The sequence below is a fragment of the Poecilia reticulata genome, chromosome 15 (assembly GCF_904066995.2).
Source record: "Poecilia reticulata chromosome 15, P_reticulata-male-v2, whole genome shotgun sequence".
NCBI classification, from domain to species: Eukaryota; Metazoa; Chordata; class Actinopteri; order Cyprinodontiformes; family Poeciliidae; genus Poecilia; species Poecilia reticulata.
The window spans coordinates 15,350,637-15,370,625 of NC_088844.1; the positions used below are offsets into that span (position 1 = coordinate 15,350,637).

General features: G+C 40.8%; 1 protein-coding gene across 8 annotated transcripts in view; it reads right to left on the reverse strand.

The window, feature by feature from the left end:
* Positions 1-752: 752 nt before the first annotated feature.
* zmiz1a (zinc finger, MIZ-type containing 1a) overlaps positions 753-19,989 on the reverse strand; it is a 124,733-nt gene continuing 105,496 nt past the window's right edge. For 7 of the 8 annotated variants that reach the window (XM_008429479.3, XM_008429481.3, XM_008429478.3 and 4 more), the window contains 18 exons: positions 12,044-12,179; positions 11,228-11,342; positions 10,887-11,107; positions 10,098-10,299; positions 9,725-10,006; positions 9,459-9,635; positions 9,276-9,344; positions 8,998-9,163; positions 8,738-8,879; positions 7,892-8,102; positions 7,674-7,779; positions 7,400-7,560; positions 7,252-7,319; positions 7,088-7,156; positions 6,716-7,002; positions 5,938-6,152; positions 4,856-5,149; positions 753-4,650 (listed from right to left, as the gene is read on the reverse strand). In XM_008429479.3, the coding sequence (XP_008427701.1) occupies positions 4,543-4,650; positions 4,856-5,149; positions 5,938-6,152; positions 6,716-7,002; positions 7,088-7,156; positions 7,252-7,319; positions 7,400-7,560; positions 7,674-7,779; positions 7,892-8,102; positions 8,738-8,879; positions 8,998-9,163; positions 9,276-9,344; positions 9,459-9,635; positions 9,725-10,006; positions 10,098-10,299; positions 10,887-11,107; positions 11,228-11,342; positions 12,044-12,179 (3,029 nt within the window). In that variant the 3' untranslated portion in view covers positions 753-4,542. The remainder of the gene's footprint in view (positions 4,651-4,855; positions 5,150-5,937; positions 6,153-6,715; positions 7,003-7,087; positions 7,157-7,251; positions 7,320-7,399; positions 7,561-7,673; positions 7,780-7,891; positions 8,103-8,737; positions 8,880-8,997; positions 9,164-9,275; positions 9,345-9,458; positions 9,636-9,724; positions 10,007-10,097; positions 10,300-10,886; positions 11,108-11,227; positions 11,343-12,043; positions 12,180-19,989) is intronic. The other variant, XM_008429483.3, reaches the window with a different exon arrangement.

Genomic DNA, 19,989 nt, shown 5'->3' on the forward strand with positions numbered 1-19,989 from the left:
GACATTAATTTAATATTTTTAATGCTTTTCATGTTCTGTCCTGAAATGATGTCGAAAATGTGCAAAAATGAGTCATAGTATAATATGACGTCTAAAAAGTGTATAAATGACTCATAGTATAGTATGATGACCATATATGAATGGTTTTCATATCATATATGAAAACCATGAATGGCATATTACCTCCTACATCTGTTTCCAAAGTTAATAGTCATTAACTTTTTATGAAAAAAAGAAAACAACTTGTTGACAATATAGGAGTCATACAATTCTAGTTGGCCCTTCTTGAACTACCTGTTAGCTTCACCTGGCATGACCAGCTAACATTGATTCATACAACATGAAGACACCGGGACATTTGGTAATTGTAAGATTTTTCTGTTTATGACGTTTAAACAGAGCATTGCTTCAGTGAATCTGAAATATGTCTTTAAATATGATCTCAATGTTTCTTCAAGCATGTCTCCAAATTTTAATTTTTCTATCATATTTTCCTTCATTCTGTTTTATTTCATTAAATAAAAATAAAAAAACGTGACAAAAATGTTTTATTTCTCATACATATTATAAGGATTGTTATATTTCTGTACTCTTTTTAATTTGTGAGTTTTTGCTCACAACAATTAAATGTGCTAAAATTCAATTTCATTAATTATGTTATTCTAATAAGAAATGATTATAGTTTTAGTCTTTGTAAATATTTTAGTTTGTACAGATAGCATGTTAAAATAAAAGCCCATAAAGCAGTTCAGTGTGTTTCATCTGAATACATATTTATTAGATAAATATTAGGATGTCACATCATCTAACTACATACAGATTTGCAAGACTAAAAATCACAATGTTCTTCTGACCAGTTTAGAATATGAAATGATTGTACACAGAATGTACAAAAACCAAATAAGACAATTGCCACTTGTGCCAATCGCTTCAGATTGTACCTTAACAGCACATTTGCCAAATTTCAGAAAAGTTACAAATTTGACAAAAATTTTGTTTCTACAAACTGTAAATTTTTGGATGCCACACTCGGGAGCCACCCGAGACTCAGTTATACCTCAAAAGCTTCCTTTTTTTTTTTTTTTTTCTTCTTTAATAATTTTGTAGCACCTTTAAAAAGTACACAGGTAAGAGTGAAAAACACAGAGGTTTAACATTACGCAAAGCAAAACCCTCTTTTTTTTCTGTTCCTGAATCCCGTGAGAAAGGTGGCATTAAGTATCTTACATTGAACAGGCGTGGTTAGAGAGGTCTGCACAGAGGCAATCAAACAATGCAACGTCTGACAGGAGGATGCAAGCTTTACAAATTCTAAATACACTATGCACACTCCCACTGGAGAAAAATGAATACACTTCTGTTAATGTGTCTCTATTTTGTCATTTACATTATGTACAAATATCCCTTACATCCCCACCCAAAAAAATCCCCCCTGTAAGGAGAATCCTCCTCTGAGTTCTTTTTACAATATCAGCCATCCTCTCTTTGAGATCCCTCTGCTTCATTTTCAGCATCCGCCATCAGAAAATACAAATCGGATTGCAAAATTTACAAGACATGTTTCTGTGAGAGCTTATATGTATCATCACACACTGTGCAGGGGGTGTAAAATCTCCCAACGCGGCAGTGCATCGTCTTAAAACAAAATTTGATTCTGGAAGGTGATCTGAACTGAAATCGGGAAGCTTCAAATCGTTTTTTTTTTTTTTTTACTGTATTATAACTGCATAAATCAAATCAGACTGGTCGTAAAAAGACAAACAAAAAAAGGAGACATTGGACAAGAATAATTTAAAACAATAGAAAATATGACGAAAACACAAATTCTGCTAAGTGTGGAGATAAAACACTCGATATCAGGTCTCGTTTTGCACATTCTTACTTTAAATAAAGAGGACGAGTTTGCATGTTACAACAGTAAAGAAAATGTTTGTTTTTTTCCGGACAAATTTGGACCTTGAAGCTGCATTAACAATCCTGTAGAAAGAAACACAGAGCTCAGTTAAAGCTAATCTGATTTTACACACATATAGAATATAAAAATAAGAAAAATACCTCAGAATAGCCTGCAGGATAGTTTTAAATATTCTTTCTGCTGATGCATTGTAACAGGTTTGGAGGTTAAAATACACAATACACTCAGTACAAGGCCAGTGACAGTGCATAGGGATAGATTTCTTACAATATTAGGTTGTTATCAGGGATTGTGTATGTGTGTGTGAGCATGTGCAGGCCTGGACAGACACACAGTACCATGACGTAACCACTAATAGTTTTAGGTACAGCACTGTACAGTCACAAGGGGATATAATACACACGACAAGTCTGCTGGATCATCATGCACGATGGTTGTTTTTTTTTTTTTTTACCTAAAAGTATGCCGTTCAAAGGTAAAAACATGACAAAAGGAAATCAAGTACACCTACACGTTTGTTTTCCTTTACAACACGGCGATTTAAAAAGGTCGGATCGGATTAATTACAATGAGCGGTGACGGTCAAACGTGAACAAGGACAACGAGGAGGAATTAAAACCATGAGATTTAAAATGAACCCCCACGAATGAAGACACGATCGTTTGAGCACGTTTGGGCCGGACGAAGACAACAAGGGGTGTGTTGGCACACATGCACTTGTGATGGAAACGGTGCAAAACTTGACAAGGAAGGGCAAATCATCACGGGGGGCGAGGAGTACAACAATGCCACGATCGCTCTTCTGCTTTTGGGCTGCTGCTTTTTTCCTCCTGCTCTCTGCCTTTCACATGAACTCATAAGGGAAAAAAAAAACTGGACGTGTTCAAGTGCATCTCAATGAATCAGAAAACCATCAAAAAGTGGATTTGTTTCAGTAAAGCTACAAGTGAAACTCACTGTGTAAATTCAGTACACAAACTAATGTGATTCTCACATGCATCTCTGTTCATTTTGATAATGATGACTTACAGTTGATGAAAGGCTGCACAACACTGTCTGAGAAAATTATATTATATGATATAAATTAAAAATATGTTTATGTAATGTACGGTATGCTCTCAGTGCTTTGTTGGGGTTTTTTTTGTTGCATCAATTACTGCATTTGTGAGAATGATGGTGCTGAGAAAACACAGGTTGCATTTGCATTGATAACTCTTCTCTCTCTCATCTTCCTGTGAAGCGCACCGTTTGATGAGGTGAGTTTCCTGGCCAATCAGGTACAGTGGTACTATGATCACACTTACCTTTATTGTTGATGGTGTCAAATCAGTAGTTTTCCTTATTATTGTGTAGGCCAAAATATAAAATGTCTACATTTACAAAAACAAGTTTTTCTAGTCTCATGTAACATTCAAATTTTCTAAGATTCTGAATTCTGGGTTTTCATTCACCAGTAGGATATGATCATCAAAATTAACACAAAACGTTTGAAATATTTTACTCAGAGTTTAATGCTTCCATGTAATGTGAGATGTTTATGCATTTCTTTATGAGATAAACGCTTTTGCTTTGGTCAGCACAAAAACAAGAACAGAAATCAAGAAAGAACTTGTAGGATAATCCTAGCACAGCTTGCTGCTTTTGTGGTGTTTCAGAACTACATTTAAACATAGTTAACATTAATTTTAACAAAAGGTCTGTTTATTTTTTACACTTTTATGCTAGTAAGTGGACTGGGTCAAACATAGGTACATGTGACTTTGTTTCACATTCAAATTTTATTTTATAATTCGCTGCAAATGAAATTGCCCTGTGTTGTCAATAATAGCCAGAAGCTAATAAATGGTATAAATTGAATTGAGCTTCCCTATTTTAATTCAATTAAGGATATGTAATAAATTAACCTTTCAATAATATCCTAATTTATTGACATGCACCTGCATACAGACAAACATGCAACGCTGCACAACATGCGCTCACTTCCTCCGCAGACACAGATATCAGTGCTCTGAGTCAGAAGAGTTACTCAGCTGTCACACACACATACCGGGAAGTCTGGGGTTGTGTGTGTGGAAGATTTGGAAGAACAAATTTAGTTTGGGTTCAAAAAGACAATTTTACAACACAATGGCTTTCCCTCTGACTCCTCTTGTGTCAAGGGGAAAATTATATATATATTTATATATATATATATATATGAAAGAAAAGAAAGCTACAACACAAGGCTTCTGTCTGTCTCCTCTGTGTTGTCATATATGATTATAGCTGCACAGTTTTCAGTTGAAAAGTCACATATATATATACATGTATATATATATATGCTCATATACACATATAATTTATGTGTATATAATATATAAATATTTTTATATCAATTTAGTGCCCACCAACATGGCTACGGATGGTGGAGCCAGAGGAGGTGGAACTGGTGTGTGGAATCTTTACACAAGCTGAGTAAAAAGGGGGAGGGAGGGGAGTGCAGGGATCGAGTGTTGACGTCCCGCTTCCTTCACAGCCGCGCTCCTGCGCCGCACGCCCGTCGTCAACACGGAAACAGTTCGAGCAAGTCCGCGTGCGTGAAAACAGGTAGCTGCTCCAAGTGTTCACAGGAAGAGGGCGAGGAGGGGCTAGTTGTTCTCGAAAAGGGAGAGTAGGTCGTCGTTGCTGTTGGAGGGAAGGTCGGGGGGGTCCAGGTAGGAGAGTAACTCTTCCGGGTTGGCTAGCTCTGGAAGCAGCTGAGAGGGGAAAGCGGGAAAAAAATAAATAAATAAATAAATCAGTGACGGCAAGTCGCCTTCGATATCTAGCTTCAGTTCAGTTGTCTTCACAAGCGATTTGTGGTAATCAAAGCAGACAGCAAAGAGAGATGAGAGCAGCTGTAGCAGACATTGTTAGCTGTTAAACAGGTAGCTTACGGCACCCAGAGCAAGGCTCACTTACATCCAGGGAGGGTTCGGGCATGTCCTGAGCTCCCTGAGCCATCTGCGTGTCTGAGGAGGGGTTAAAGCTCAGGTCGCCGTGGGGATGGCTGTTCTGGCCAGGGTGCTGCTGCTGCGGCTGCTGCTGCGGCTGAGGCTGCGACTGGCGAGGCGGCTGTGATGATTGGGCGCTGTGATGCAGGGGCTGCCCTGACTGGCCGCTGTGATGCAAGGGCGGCCCTGATTGGCTGCCAGGGTGCGGGGACGCATGCATGCTCGGCTGCATGGAGTTATGGGACTGATCTGAATGGGACATCTGCAGGTGCGAAATGCAAACAGAAAGCCAGAGAGTGAAAAGGAAGGATAAGGTACAAGATCGGAAGACACAGAGGAGCAGGAGGAGGATAACGTGTTAAGGCGGGAGGAGGAGGGGAGACTAAATGAGCATGAATAATGTGGAGCAGGCCTTTAAGATGGAAGCATGAGCATGTGAGCATGACTGAGCACACATGCTGGCTTACAGGGACAGGCTGCACCTTGTTCAGATAACAAGACTGGTTTCATTTTAGCATGACATCTGCAGTTTCTTCTCATAAAATGGGACACAAAGACGGATTTACAGGATACGACAGCAGGATTTATAACCCTGACACTTTTCTATTTCTTATTTTGTCACGTTATAACTGCAAGTTTTACTTGAATTTTACGAGAATGACCGCTACAAAATAGTGCATATTTGTGAGGTAGAAAGAAAATGAGATAAAAATTGTTCTACGATTTTGTTTTACAGCAAAATCTGAAAAGTGCGGCCTGCAGAAGTCTACACTCCGCTTTATTTAAGTTCCCCAGGAAAATAGTCACACAATAATGAGTTTTTGCTGCTTTTCTTCAGCAGTAGCAGGGATGGCTTTAAGCTGTTCTTGCAGCTAATGTGCTTTAATAAAGTGACTCAACACGTCATAATTATGTACATAAAATCCTATTAACTCATGAGTTTTCGGTCGTAACATGGCAAAAATGTCAAGCTACTCTTTCGAGGCATTGCTTATTTCAGGACTCGAGTGCAACAATCTCTTTTGTCACAAGTTATAGCGATGTACTCACTGCATCGTTCATGCCGTGGCTAAGCGGCTTGTCCTGGGGTAGAAGACCACCGGGTCCATCAGGGGGATGGGAGAGCTGTGGGCCGTGGATGAAATCATTCATGGGAGGACCGCCTCCTCCTCCTCCTCCTCCTGCTCCTCCTCCTCCAACGCCACCGCCAGCGGATGGGTTCCCGTTAGGGAAGTCAAAGCTACCTTGATTGTGGTAGCTGTTGCCTTCAGGAAGAAAAAAACAAAAGAAAAAGCTTGTTTGTAACAGAGAACATGTGCCTGAGGGCTTTAAAAAAACCAGAATGTGTAACAATTTTTACTTTATTATTGCAGAGAAACAAGTATCAGAGAAGAAACAAATTAAAGCGGCTTTTCCTTCTGGCTGTTCGTTTGTTTAAAACACAGGAGACACACCTGTCGTTTCAGCTGAGGACAAAATGGAAAAAATAAAACAAATACAGGGTTCTGCTATATTTTTAAGACTTTAACTTCATACTTTTCCAGATTCAAAGTGATAAGAGTTCCTGACCCAGTTTGGATTCATTTTTTTTAAGCAGACATAAAAAAATCATTATGAATTTACCACTGATATGGACGGATGTGGGAGGAACAGCGGAAGGAATGTGAAGATGGATTGACAGACAGGTGACAGAGCAGAAGACGGAGGGATCCATGACGGACGTATACAACATGCAGACGATGGATGACGGAATAAAGTGTGGAAATGAAAACAGTCATTTTCTTTCCACTCCGAATAAACCTTTGTCCCCCTGACTGCTTCTTGGTACCTGCTCCGGGGTAATCTCCGTTTCCGCTGGGATGCTGTCCAGGATGGTGGGGGTAGGAACTTGGACCTGGACCTGGCCCCTGCCCGGGTCCCGGTCCGTGTCCTGGACCGGGCCCCAGCTGAGCGATCATGTCCATCACGTTGGGCATGGTCATCTGACTTGGACTCATAGTCTTAAAGCGCTTGGCCAGCGGTCCGTCTGGATCCTCCTTGATGTGCAGCTCAGACTTGATGGGAACTGGCCTCCAGCTACATGTGGGGTCTATAGTGACCTCTTCAAAGTCTGAACTGTTGGAAGAGACAGCAGACCATGTTGGTTTGAGACACACAGATTAAATGAGGAATAATTAACCTTTTAAGAAGAGAAACTTACTTTTGGATGGCATTAAGAATACCCCACATATACTGGTCAACCTCCAGACCTTCTAATAATGCTGTTTTACTAAAGGGAGGGGGAAAAAAAAAACCCAACAACTATTAGAGTAATTCTCAATAACTCCAAGTTTTACTTTCAGAAAATACCAGATTTTCACCTACTTGCACACAGGACACCTCCATGTCCCTCTCTCACAGTTGAGCTGCAAGTAGGACTCCAAATCGAAGCACTGAAGAGGGCGACAAGCAGCTGTTAGAAAAACCTTTCTGTCATTGTTTTTTTTATCTGCTCTCCGAGGTCAAAACAAACCTGCACGTGTTTGCAGTCGTGGCCCCTCGCGGGCAGCTGGATGCGTCGAAAGGTAATGGGACATTTTAGCGACACTTTGATGGCCGTCTGCTCCACGCCGTCCTCTCCGTTGAGAGTGGTGTTGCCCGCCGACGCCGCTACGCTGCTGAAGTTCCTCTTAACTGCGGACGAGTTTCAGAGGGAAATTTGGTTTGCGGACAGTTGGCGGGTGATTGTTGACGGCTGTTTTAGAGAATGAACAGAAAGAGATCCAAGCTGCAGTAATGAGTCATACTCTTGGTGATGCAGTGCTCTGCAGGAAGGAGCCTCTTCTTCAGGAGTCCCTGGAGGACGGAGCGCACAGATGGCCTGTGGACCAGCTGCAGCACAAACAGGTGGGACTGAAACGCAACAAGAGACAAGAGTTAGCCACCTGCTTCTTCTTGTGGAGCACACCGACGTTTTGCTGAATGGAAAGAGATGCATCTGATAGTGCTCGCTGTGAACACTCACACAGCAGCAGGCGGTGACCGTGATCTGGATGGTGTTCCTCCCCGGCTGGCAGACGTGCTTCAGGTGCAGTGGCTTGTGGGAGGTTTTGTTGTCGCCTCTCTCGATGGTGAGCGGCGTGGCGTTCACGCTGACCTGGACCGAGGCCGGCCAGTTGGTGTTCATTTGTCTGTCTTCGTGATGGTAGCACTTAAACTGGAGCTCAAGGTCTGACCTGCAAGAGGAGCAATAACATGGCAGCTATGTATGGTGTATGGATGACTTGATAATGCATTAAGAATCATTTAACTTTTATTTATTTTTACATTTTTGGTGTTTACAACCATAAATGTCACTGCAGTGACAGACTGACACAAAGTAGTTGAAGTGCAACAAACAGGATAAACTTTTTTTTTCTTAGAATAAAAATCAGAAAAGGCATTTTCCTGTTCGTGTAGAAGAGCAGCACTGCACCAGGCTGCCTCTGTCATGTTTTAAAGTGGCGGATGCATGTTCTTAGGGACGTGCAGTGTTTGTTTTACACATCTAATATTAATCAATAATTAGTTGGACTGAATTTTGGTCATGTCAAAGGTTAAACATAAACGTGCAATAGAGTTTTCATACAGTATCTTTTCTTTTCAGTAAAAACTGTTGAAAAACTGCACACCCTTTTTCTTTTGCTTACCAGTTATGCACTACATTGTGCTAGTCCAAAGAAAAAAATAAATAAATAAAAAATCCACAGCAATGCATGAAACTTTTAGGTAGCAAAATGTGAAAAGGTGTAGGAAGAAACACACTCTGCATATAGGTGAAGTGCACTAAGCTCGTGACTAGTTTCTCTAACACGGCTTGGTTTAAACGCACCTCCACATGAGTGTCTGGTGGACGGAGGGTCGCAGATGGAAGACGTGGTTACTGACAGCCAGGTTGTGCTCCAGGCGGAACGGTTCCAGCACCACCCCGTCCCTGACTGGGAACGTCAGCCGCAGCTCCTCGTTTGGGTTGCCTAAAACGGAGAACACTCTTTAATCCTCGCACGTAAAAAACTAGCAGGGAAAAAAAAAAATAAATAAAATACTCATAATATGTGAACCCCTTTGTTTTAGACTTGCTGCCTAACTCACCCGGAGGGGGCGGAAGTGCTGTCATATTTGGTTTCATGTCAGGTGGAAAGGGGGGCTTCACGTCCTGGTTTGGCGACAGATAAGGAGGAATACTGCTTCCTGGGGTCATGGGAGGAGTTGGGTTTCCAGGGACTGGAGAGTGTGGGTAGTTACCAGGCCTGGGGGGCTGCGACAGACAGGAAAAGTGCAATAATAAAAATAAAACTACACAAAGTAAAATAATTTGTTCAGGGCACAGCTGAAATTGAATGGTCTGAAAGGAGGAAGTTAAAACACACCCCACTGCCTTGGTTATAGGAGTATCCGCCTCCAGTGAAGCTAGTGTTCTGACCATTGAATGGTTCTTGCTGTGGGTGTAAATAAAAACCAACGATTGTTAAAGTTCCCAGGCAGCTACAAAATAGTTTGAAGCTGACTGTGGCAGGAAGTGTGGAGAGTAAAGCTGATGTGGGAAAGCTGACCTTGTAGTACTGGCTCATGGCCATGCCAGGGGGGTACTGTCCTTGACCCTGCTGCACTGGCATCCGCTGGCTGGGGTAGTTGGGGGAAGGCAGTGGCCTGGAGGCATTTGAGGGGTACTGTCCCTGCTGAGGCTGGAACTGACTGTTTGGCCCGTACTGCTGACCCCCGTAACTCCCCTGGGTAATTAAAGTCAAAGACATTCAAGTTGGAAACAACAGGTGGCGTTATTCTGAAAGTGGTGCAGTTGCTCGAACGTTTCACTGACCTCCCCGGGATACGGCCTCTTCATCCCCTGCATGGGAATGCCTTGTCGGGGCCCACCAGGGTAACCTTGCTGAGGCATCCTCTGACTGGGACCTCCAAAAGGCCCCATGCCCGGTGTTCGAGCCTGGCTCATGCCCAATGGAGGGCCACTCATGTTGGGGTTGCTCATGCCTGAGCCCATGGCGGCTGGGTTCATACCTCCAGGAGGCCCTCGGGGGCCCGGCTGGTTCATGAACTGGCTGTTGTAGGCTGGTGCGGGGCCCATCTGGAACGACGGGCACATCTGGCGGGTAATAAAAGGCTTAAGTGTTAAACAGACTTTATTTGGGTGACAAGCAGGCAGATGGATGGATGTTCTCAGGCGGGTTCTGTACCTGTCCGTACTGGTTCATCTCTTTATTCTGCGTTTCCTGCAGAGCCGCCACAGTGGCAGTGGCTGTGGCCGTGGCTGTGGCAGCAGCTGCAGCTACGGCTGCAGCAGCTGCTGCGGCAGCAGGGGGAGTGAAGTCACCAGGGGGGCGTGTGTGGGTCGTCATTCCCATACCACCAGGAGGGGCGTTGGGGCCTCCAGAGTAACTAAAAAAAAATTAAAAAAAATAAAAATCAATCATTACACTAAAGTTTAATCAGTTTTCTGTTTGAGTATTAACACCTGACCTCACTTTTCACAGCTCTAGTCAGGCTCCCTACCAATCTACTTCAGCTTCAGTTGTATTGACCCTCTATGACAGTATGGCGATCTGAGTACAGAGTGAGTTTTAGCTTAGTTACACATGGGGGGCTCCCACCAGCAGACACACAGTGCACAGGAAAACAGTTGCAAAAACCTGAGTTTTTTTTTTTTTTTTTTGCCAAATTTAGTTTTAACGCCTGTTATTCTCGCTATGTTGTCCACCGATCAGTAGACAAGATCGGTTTCACAAGTAAGCATTGTCAATCACCCAAAGGAAATTGAGGCCATCAATCTGCGCACCCCTAGAAATGCCCCTTTGCCACTCACTAAAGCCCCTCACTGTTTTAGCAAGTGGACATAAAAGGTTTGTGAAATTAAACATACAAACCTTTCTCTTCCAATCAAACCACAAACACAACTATATCCTGCTAATAGTAGCCTTGGTTTCTGACCCACTGCCAAATAAATATTAGCTTGAGGAGTGTCTCACCTTCCACTGTACCCCCCAGGACCACCGGGGTAGCCGGGCCTGCCGTACATGCCCTGCTGCATGTACGACTGGCCGGATCCTCCTTTGCTTGGGAACTGCTGCTGCTGAGCGCTGAACTGAGGCGAACTGAGCCCTGCTGCGCTGGCCGATATACCCGATCCCATGTGGTTTCCCCCGGGATTCATGTGGTTGTTGCTGTTCGCCATAGGATTACACAGCACCTACAAACAGAAGTTAACTGGTTTCACAAAAATCATGCTTATAAAAAAGTGAATGTATAGCTCAAGTCTGCAGAATAATACGCAAAAAAACAGAGAGGCTGCTTTGATATGGATGGATACCTGACTTTGTGACGTATTAGTCACACCCCACACTGTTGTAACCACGGACAGTGACCCTGGAGGCTGGTTGGTGTTCTGTTGCCAGGGGACAGAGTCATACGGAAATGATCCATCACTGGAAAACAGATAAAAACATTATTATTGTGGTGTTTTGAGGCAAGATAGCATACAAAGAATGGAGAATAAAAATCTTTCATTCATTAGACACAGAAAAGGAACCAAATACGAGCAATTCTTACAGCTGGGGAACAAAATCCTTTACATAAATAAGAAGAAGTGAGCAGGAATTTAAGTAATTTTGAATTAAACAAATAAGACAGAGTCTGGTACATCTAATAAATAAACTACAGCCTCTTGGGTAGAGACAAGTGGTCTGTGCGGAGGGGAGGGAAATGCTGTTTTTGGAAAGCAGTTTGTTTTCTCTCCGAGGCTAGTTCTTGGAATGGACGACATGTTCAATATTTCCTCATAAAAGGCACAATATTCCCCCAAAGATCCTCGGCGGAGGCAAACAGCACTCTTAGCTAATTCCAGGATTTTCTCTTAAGAGGAAAAGAAAAGCAAGAGCACACAATGTTCCACAAAAATATTACTTCACATCAATGCTGGTTTGCCTCTCCACCCCAAATAAATCCCCTTTTGCTCCTTCCTCAGTGATTCTGGCTCTTGGCAGAACAACGGGATTTTTTTTCTTTTTTCCTTTACTTCATAGTTGATAGAATGTCTTGGTGGCAATTTCTTTTCTTCTTTTTTGTTTTTATTAGCCATTCTCCTTTGTTCTTTTGACAGAAACACATTCTCACACATGTGACTGACCTGTGTGTGAGGCCAGGCTTCATGCTGTTCATGCTGGGCTGCATGGGAACTTTTCCCTGTGGTTCGTTCTGCCTGTTCTTCTGATGACGCAGCAAGAGGAGACGGCCCAGCTCCTCACACCACGACGACAGCAGAGCTGCGTGAAAAGAACACACATATGATACAAACACGTTAGTCAACTCTGCATGTTTACGGAACAAGACAGCAGCTCTGATTATTATATTTAACGTTTACTGCAGGAATCAACTTTAGTTCCCAATTCCAACACTGCACAAAGCTCTATTTGTTCCCATTGTTTTAATTCTGTAATTTGGTCATTTGTGAAGGGTCTGGTGTAGAGCCACTCCTGAAACTAATCTTTGTTCTAACAGGTTCTCAACTCAGAGACTAATAAATTCAGCTGATTTTTTTTATGCTGAGACAGGTCTACTGTCACAAAAGATCACGTAAACACAGTAAAGCTCACTTCATATAAATCTTAGCAATCTAGATAAATAAAAATTATTCTTTAAACCTAACAAAGATGATTTGTTAAAATTAATGAGAATATATGGGTTTTTTAAAAATATTGTATGAAAATGTGTTTTTTTTTACCCATTTGCATCCACAACAAAAAACTTGTTCAACTCTCTTCTTTCCGGGTTAGAATATTGCTGCATGTATTGCGTATTCGCGTGGTTTTAAATTGGTCATGTTCTTGGTATTTTTTTTTAACCAAGCATAAAAATAAAGTTTGGAAAAACAGCTTTTTCTTTTGCTCCACATTTTTGAAATTCCAAAAGCTTTTAAATTTTAACATGGACATGTTGTGCTTTTAAATCCTTCATTTTCACATATAAATCATTCACTTGCGGTTTATATATGAAGGAGAACTGCAATGCTTCTCCTTTACGTACAGAATCATTACATAAAGGAGATCTGCAAGTTTTAGAGCAACTCGTTTTACCTTTTTAAATGTGAAAGAGGCATTTCAAGCCCCGCCTACTTCATGTCGCAGAGCGTTCCACTCCACCCAGTTTGTTCGATAGCAGCGATACAATTATCTATCAGCAGCGAAACGTTTTATTCCCAAGTTGATTAAAGATGTCAACAACAGAAAACTTGACCATCCAACGTTACATGCTGGAATCGGATTCTGGCCCAGAGCAGGGGAATGAAGACGACAAACCTGCAGAACCATGCACTCAAATGAATGCATAGCAGTTTTGTTATTACTGTATTTACAACGTCTTCATCCATACCAACTACCTACAATGCAGGAAAACAAATTTCAATAAAAACTATTAAAATGTAACATGAAAGCATAAGATATCTACACAGCACCATACTCAAAATACACAAAAAAGATTTATTTAAGTGCTAAAAATCTGGACGCTCCCTTTAAGACATGTTGTTTTTGAAGATCTCTGTAAAGTGAAAGAAACAAGCAACTGTTTCAATTGGCCTTTTATTAGTAAGTAATTTCATTGCATTTTAGGTTGTTTGGATTCTAATATTTCTATAAACTTATATAATTGCAGTGTTTCTTTTTTTATTAACCTCCTTTTATCTTTCATGATTTTTTTTTTCTCCCCCAATGAAACTGCTTCATTTTACGTTTTATGCTCTTAATTGGAAGGGATTCTCTCATCAGCTGCTTCCTGGGTAAATAAAGGCTTTATTGTGTATTCTATTTTAAAATAGAATCACAGAAGCCTGGCTGTGAGCTGGTCTGCCGTGTCAATGCTGCACTAAAAATGCATGCTTGCTTCCAAAGCCTCCAGAGGGCAGCCTAATGCAGCACAACCGACTCGGATTATCTGCCGCTTTTATATTTTCTCTATGCCATCATATCTACCTGCAGTGTGAAATCAATCTGCAATACAAAAGGGACCTCCTGGCTCTCTCTCTCTCTCTAAGCGAGAGGCAGAAATGTGGCGCGAGAGCCGAAGAGAGAGACAGAGCGACTGGGGTTACAGATAAGATCAATGTAGGAAGTAAGAAAAAGTGATATCTCCACTGTCCTTCACTTCCTGTGTTCAGCACTGCCACTCTACGCCAAGAAGCATCTTCTCAGATCTCCCAGGTGTAATCAGACTGCCTCAGCAAGAAAGCAAGACATTTCTTCCTTAGGCATTCGTCCTAATTTAACTTTTTTTAAATACCTTTTTAAATCTGTCTTTGTGGTCCATTTAAGTTTAATTTTTATCTCCTCAGACAAAATGCTATGAAATAAACAAAACTCATTAATTCTTTAACTTTTTACATATAAAGATTTTCCTGAAAAATAAATGGTTTGTCGGACAACCGACTGCTTACTCTCAATATAAAAATAGAAAGAATAAAGTGCAAAGAAGAGAAGCAGCAGTGATTCCTTCTGTAGGATGGAGAGAGCCAAGCCTCCTTGTTAGAGTGGAATTATTCCACCCTGCCATTAAAATGAGCTTATCTCCACACTAAATCACCACCTCCACACAGTGCAACTGTCTCTTTAACTAGCAACCCACCATTCAGAAACCAAACTCTGAGAACGAGTGGCAAAATCCCTTTAAAATACAGATGGAGAGGACTGAAAAGTGTTAGCCAAATCAGAATAGAAGCAAATTGCAGAAGCCGCCTGCAGTCAATCACAGGAATGTTGGGTCTGGACATTGTGGAATATTCCACCGAGTTTATTTGTGTGACCTTTATCTGACCTCACATTCCTTTTGTTTGTGACAAACCCCCCTTGAAAACACCATCAAAGTCTGGGACTATGTTACCACCTCTTTACAGTTCGTCTCTTTTATTTACTAAATACCACCAGTATGAAGTCGTCTTTCTGAAATCTTCCTCATTAAAAAGTTTGTTAATGTTGTCGGCAGAAAAGACAAAGCATCTGATGCCAAGAGCGGAGACAATCAGCCAACAAAAACGGGAATGAAAAAGCCAAGGTCTCCGCCTAATTACGCCTCTCTTTCATCTTTTCACTTATTCCGATTTCATTTACACTGAAGTCTTTACAGTTTAATTGCATACTTTATAATGAAGACGCTAACAGCAGCCTGATGAAGATGAGTCAAGGTTAACTGCTCACTGGCTTTCTGTTAAAGACTCCCCCCCCACAACCACACTCATATGGAGCTTCACTGGAGAAAACGACAGACTCCAGAATTATTATTTTTTTAATTACATGAATGAAAAAATAAAATGAATCAATCAATCAATTTTAGGTTATTCTTTTAACCCAAATGGTGGAGTTAGACATTGAGCAATTTCCACCAATCAATTAAACAAAAGGATGTGTGGGTTCATTCTGTTAAAGAGACCACCGTTTTGCATAAAATGACCTAATCTGATTTCACTTTTTTTTTAAAATGGTGGACGACATTTCAAAGTCATCGCTGTGTCTTTTTGAGATGCCAGTCACTCACTTGAAATAAAGCGACTTCTCCTGGTCCAGATAAGGTACAAGAGGACGCCGTAATACATTCATATTAAATAAGTATGACATGCGTATTCTGCTGTGCTCCCCCCCTTGTGCCTGTTCTCTGTCTCACTTAGCAGAGCAGCAAAGAAGGAGCTACTGTGTGCATATAAAGCAGATCAATAGATTCAGTTTGTTCATAAGTGTCATAACTCTGGTAAAGAAAGAGAAACTAGCTCACATAAGAAATTTCAGCTGTAGAGTTGTAAACAACACATGTCCCTTTCTTTGTTTAGTGTTTATTTTTACAGTACTTAAAGTAGCGTGCTTGGCTTGAGATAACAGCTGGACTTTTAGTCAACAAAACAACTTGAGTTTAAGTAACATTTGAAACATACAATCACATTTCCATTGACAGTATTGTAGGTCACGTTTGTTGTTGGTTGCAATGTTAGCCGTTGCTAGAATTATATCCAATTTGTATTTAGTGTATCATGTGTATCATGAAACATAAACTCGAAAGCTCGTGAAAAACAACAACTAGCTTTTTTGTGCTTTGAAATGAATTCTGCCACAGACAAGATCAATAAGCCGTAACGGTTATGAATAATACATTTCTTACAATCTGCATAAGCCATTTCTCATAACTGCATAGTGTTTCTGGTTGTATATTTGACCTTACTGTACAATCTTTTTATTATTATTATTGCTTATCTTTATGTGTATCTCTGTGCTTCCGTTTGGCTGTCACTGTGCTGACGATACACCCGAAGGATAGAAAGGATCATTAAATTTTTTTATTTTTTTACACCAAAGTGGGATAAAGTCAAGGTTCCATTATCATTATCTTCCAAGTCTTTACATGCAGTTTGACCATAAAACTCCAGTTTTTTTTAAACCTGACATCTACAGCTGGTAACAGCCTGGCTACAGCTTGAAAATGTTTCAACACTCCAGAGCTATGGACAAAAACACAATGCTGCTGCACTGTGAAACAGAAAGCTTATTAGAAACATGCTACATTGGTCCCCGAGGGCTTATCCTCCTGAACTGAAGGGATGTTTGTTGCTGCTGCGCATTGAAACACTCGACAACAACTCAAACATGAGTGTTTCTGTCTTTAGCAGCCTCTACAGGGAAGTTAGGTGGTAGTTACACAACTGTGGTGAATTGTAAAATATGTAAATGGTACCATGGCTCCACTGTGGATTGAACAATGTATTTGCTTGCTTAGCTCACTCATTCTACGACAGAATGTCAAGGTATCTTTGGTAAAAAAAAACAAAAAAACTAAACATTATAGGCAACTAAAATATGTGTTAAGATCAAAATGTTTAATATAAAGTTGAGCACATCTGTTCTTCCAAAAAAAAAAAGAAAAAAAAAAAAGAAAAACCCTTGTTTTTAAACGTTGTTAAGAGCCATTAGGACACTTATCTAAATAAACACGGATGAATACTAAAAACATACTTATGAATATTTTGGGCTTTATTCTCTATACTGTTAATCTAATATCAAGTAAACTCCAAACTTAGTAATAAAAATATTAGTAGAACAACAAAATGTTTCACGAGATCCGCCCAAAACTAATCTTTTAAATTCTTATCTACTGTTTTGCGAGAAAAAATATCTCTGCAGGTCATCTGAAGCTCCTTTTCACCGTACACCAACGTGCTCTCACCAGCTCCTTTAACAGCAATAACAATACACCAAATTTTCATAGCGCTTTTCGGGACACTAGGATATGCTTCCTTAACAGAGCGACTCTGTAACAAGTGCTCTGTTCGTTTGTCCAGCAGTGACATCAGGACTTAAGCCGGAGCTCCCAGGAAGCTCCGTTTCTTAGAAGCTGAGGAGTTTTAATTGAGTAATGCCCGGTAATGACACATGGGACATATGGGTCCTCCACACTCAAGCTGTATTTAACGTTGTGCAGCTGACTGATAGATAGCGGGAGCTCTGGCGCGTTCTCACCTCAACTCGACCGCTCCTCCTGGGAGCAGCCGGGAGAGACGCAGAAAGCGAGCCAGGCCCATTAACTAATGACAGAGTGGTAGTACAAGACCTTTTTTACAAGGGAACCCAAATGCTAATTACTATGAACTGTGAGGGTGCTGAGCGTGCACAAGCATATGCGGATGTGTTGGGGATTTGCTTTTTCTGTGCAAATATTTTGTCGAAGAAATCACAGCCCCCCGGATGTATTTAAAATGTGCCTGTTCTAACATAAAGCTGCTCAATTGGTAATCTCACTTCCTTAATGAGCATCTATTGTGTTTTAAAAATAAAGATGTTGATCTGCTACATAATCAAACACACACACATGCACGCATACATACATACACCAACACTACGCTGATGCAGAAGCAGCAACAGAAAAGTGTTAATAACTTGCATATTTCCCAGATGTAAACTGATGCGTAAAGCCTGATGAAATTCTACAAAAAAAACTAGTTTTAGAAAATGAAATCCAATTTATGTCAATTTCTCTCAAACATTTATGACTAACTTCAGTGTGTTATATTCTCTTCCATGTAACCAAGCAGGAGGTGTTGTCATTTACTCCACAATTAGAAGAACTTAATCATGAAATATGGCTTAATCTTGAGATAATCAACAACAATAAAACACGGTGCTGCAATCACTGGTTTGCCACTTGATTTCTACAGCAGTGAGTTCATCAGCATGAAGAAATTTTATTATCAATCTTATAATAAAGGCTAAAAATAACGCAGACTACTGGTACTGAAGCATGACAGTTTCAAATGGTTCAGTTTTGGTCCTTTTAATGAGACGGTGTCGTCGTTTTTCTCTGGGGTTTTGGAGCAATGTAGCAATTCCCTTCTCCCACTTGTTGCAGGTGCACTTCTGGTCAGCTGGCATAAACATAAGGCCACTACTTTCTTTGCATATCAGATAAATTTGCCTGTTTGAAAATGTTTCCAGGTTGTTTCAAATTTCCCCATAAACAACAAGAGGAAAACAGAATTTAAAAAAAAGGTGGTGTGGCGTTGAAAGTAAAACAGAACAAACCACCACTATTCTTTAGGGTAATGTGGAAACTGGAATTGCTGCCTGAGGTTCAGTTGCCGTCACACTTGAGGAAATGAATTTGGAAAAGCACTAAATTCTGTCATGTGCAAGTGTTTTTGTGCTCCATTTTGAAATTATGAATTTGGGTTGTCCAAGTCCAACTTGGAACTTGCCATGTTTAATCGTGCAGGACTAGGCATATTGGTTTTGCCTTTTCATCAACAGTCTCATTTTAATTTTATTAAATTACCCTTCAGGAATTAAACTTGAATGCTTTACGGGAGCACCCGTGTTGTCATTTAATTATTAGCAGAATTAATCAGAAAGTAGGTCGTGGCATCTGTATGACTTTCAGCTTCCAGCATGAAACATGCTGGTGTAAGTGAAGCGTTTGCATGGACTAGGCTGACATGAAGGAATGTTGTTAGCGAGATATTTTGATTTTGCAGCCTTGGTGAATATATGGAGCTCACATGAACTGTGAAAGGTGTGACTGTTATGTAGCTACATTTATCCAAGCAACAAGTGGTGCAAGCTCTGCCTGAGATGACAGCCTGACTAATTAGCCAGCTAGTATAGGGATGCTATCTGTACAAAGAGCAAAATGTCAAAAAAAGGTGTAATAATCTGCACATTTGAAAACTACTATTAGACAGGGTGGGCCACAAGTTTCCATACATAGAAAAATGTAAAATGTATATTTCTTTTATATTTCAGATATCCAAGAAGATGCGTTTGACAAAAGAGCAAATAATTGAAAACATACTGACGGCTGGATCTGGGAAGCGGTCGCATGGTTGCACGAAACTTTAACAGAAAACATGGAACAAGCGTCACACACGACACTGTGGCAAAACTTATTTGCAAGTTTCAGAAAACTGGAAATGTTGCAGATCAACCACGAAGTGGTCCAAGGCGTACAGCGATTACAGAGTCCCACAAAAATAAAAATGGTTGTCCAATATAAAATGTTAATTGTTTTCTATGTATGGAAACTTATGGCCCACCCTGTATTTAGCAGGTGCTTGTTCTTTATTTTGCATTGCATGATTATGTATTGAAATTGAAACAAATATCCTAGAAAGCTCTAGCATAGCTCTAGTGATTATGTAATTTCAGCATCAGTAGTTTTTTTTTTATTACATTATTTATTACTTTTTAAAAATTTTTTGTATAAATACCAAACTGCCGTGTTTTCCGCACTATAAGGTGCACCTTCAATGAATGGCCTATTTTAAAACCTTTTCATATATAAGGCGCACCGCATTATAAGGCGCATAGAATAGACGCTACAGTAGAGGCTGGAGTTACGTTATGCATCCACTAGATGGAGATGCACTAAACGGAATGTCAACAAAACAGTCCGACTCGGGTCAGCGAGGAGAGCCTTCCGCGACTGGGCCGGGGGGTGGCCAGATGATGGTCACCCTTCTCCGTTCGCGCACAGTATGTTCGTGGAGAACGTGGTGCTAAATGACCTGCAGATGACTTGATTCTAGGCGGTTGGTAGGTAGATAGGTCAGTCAAA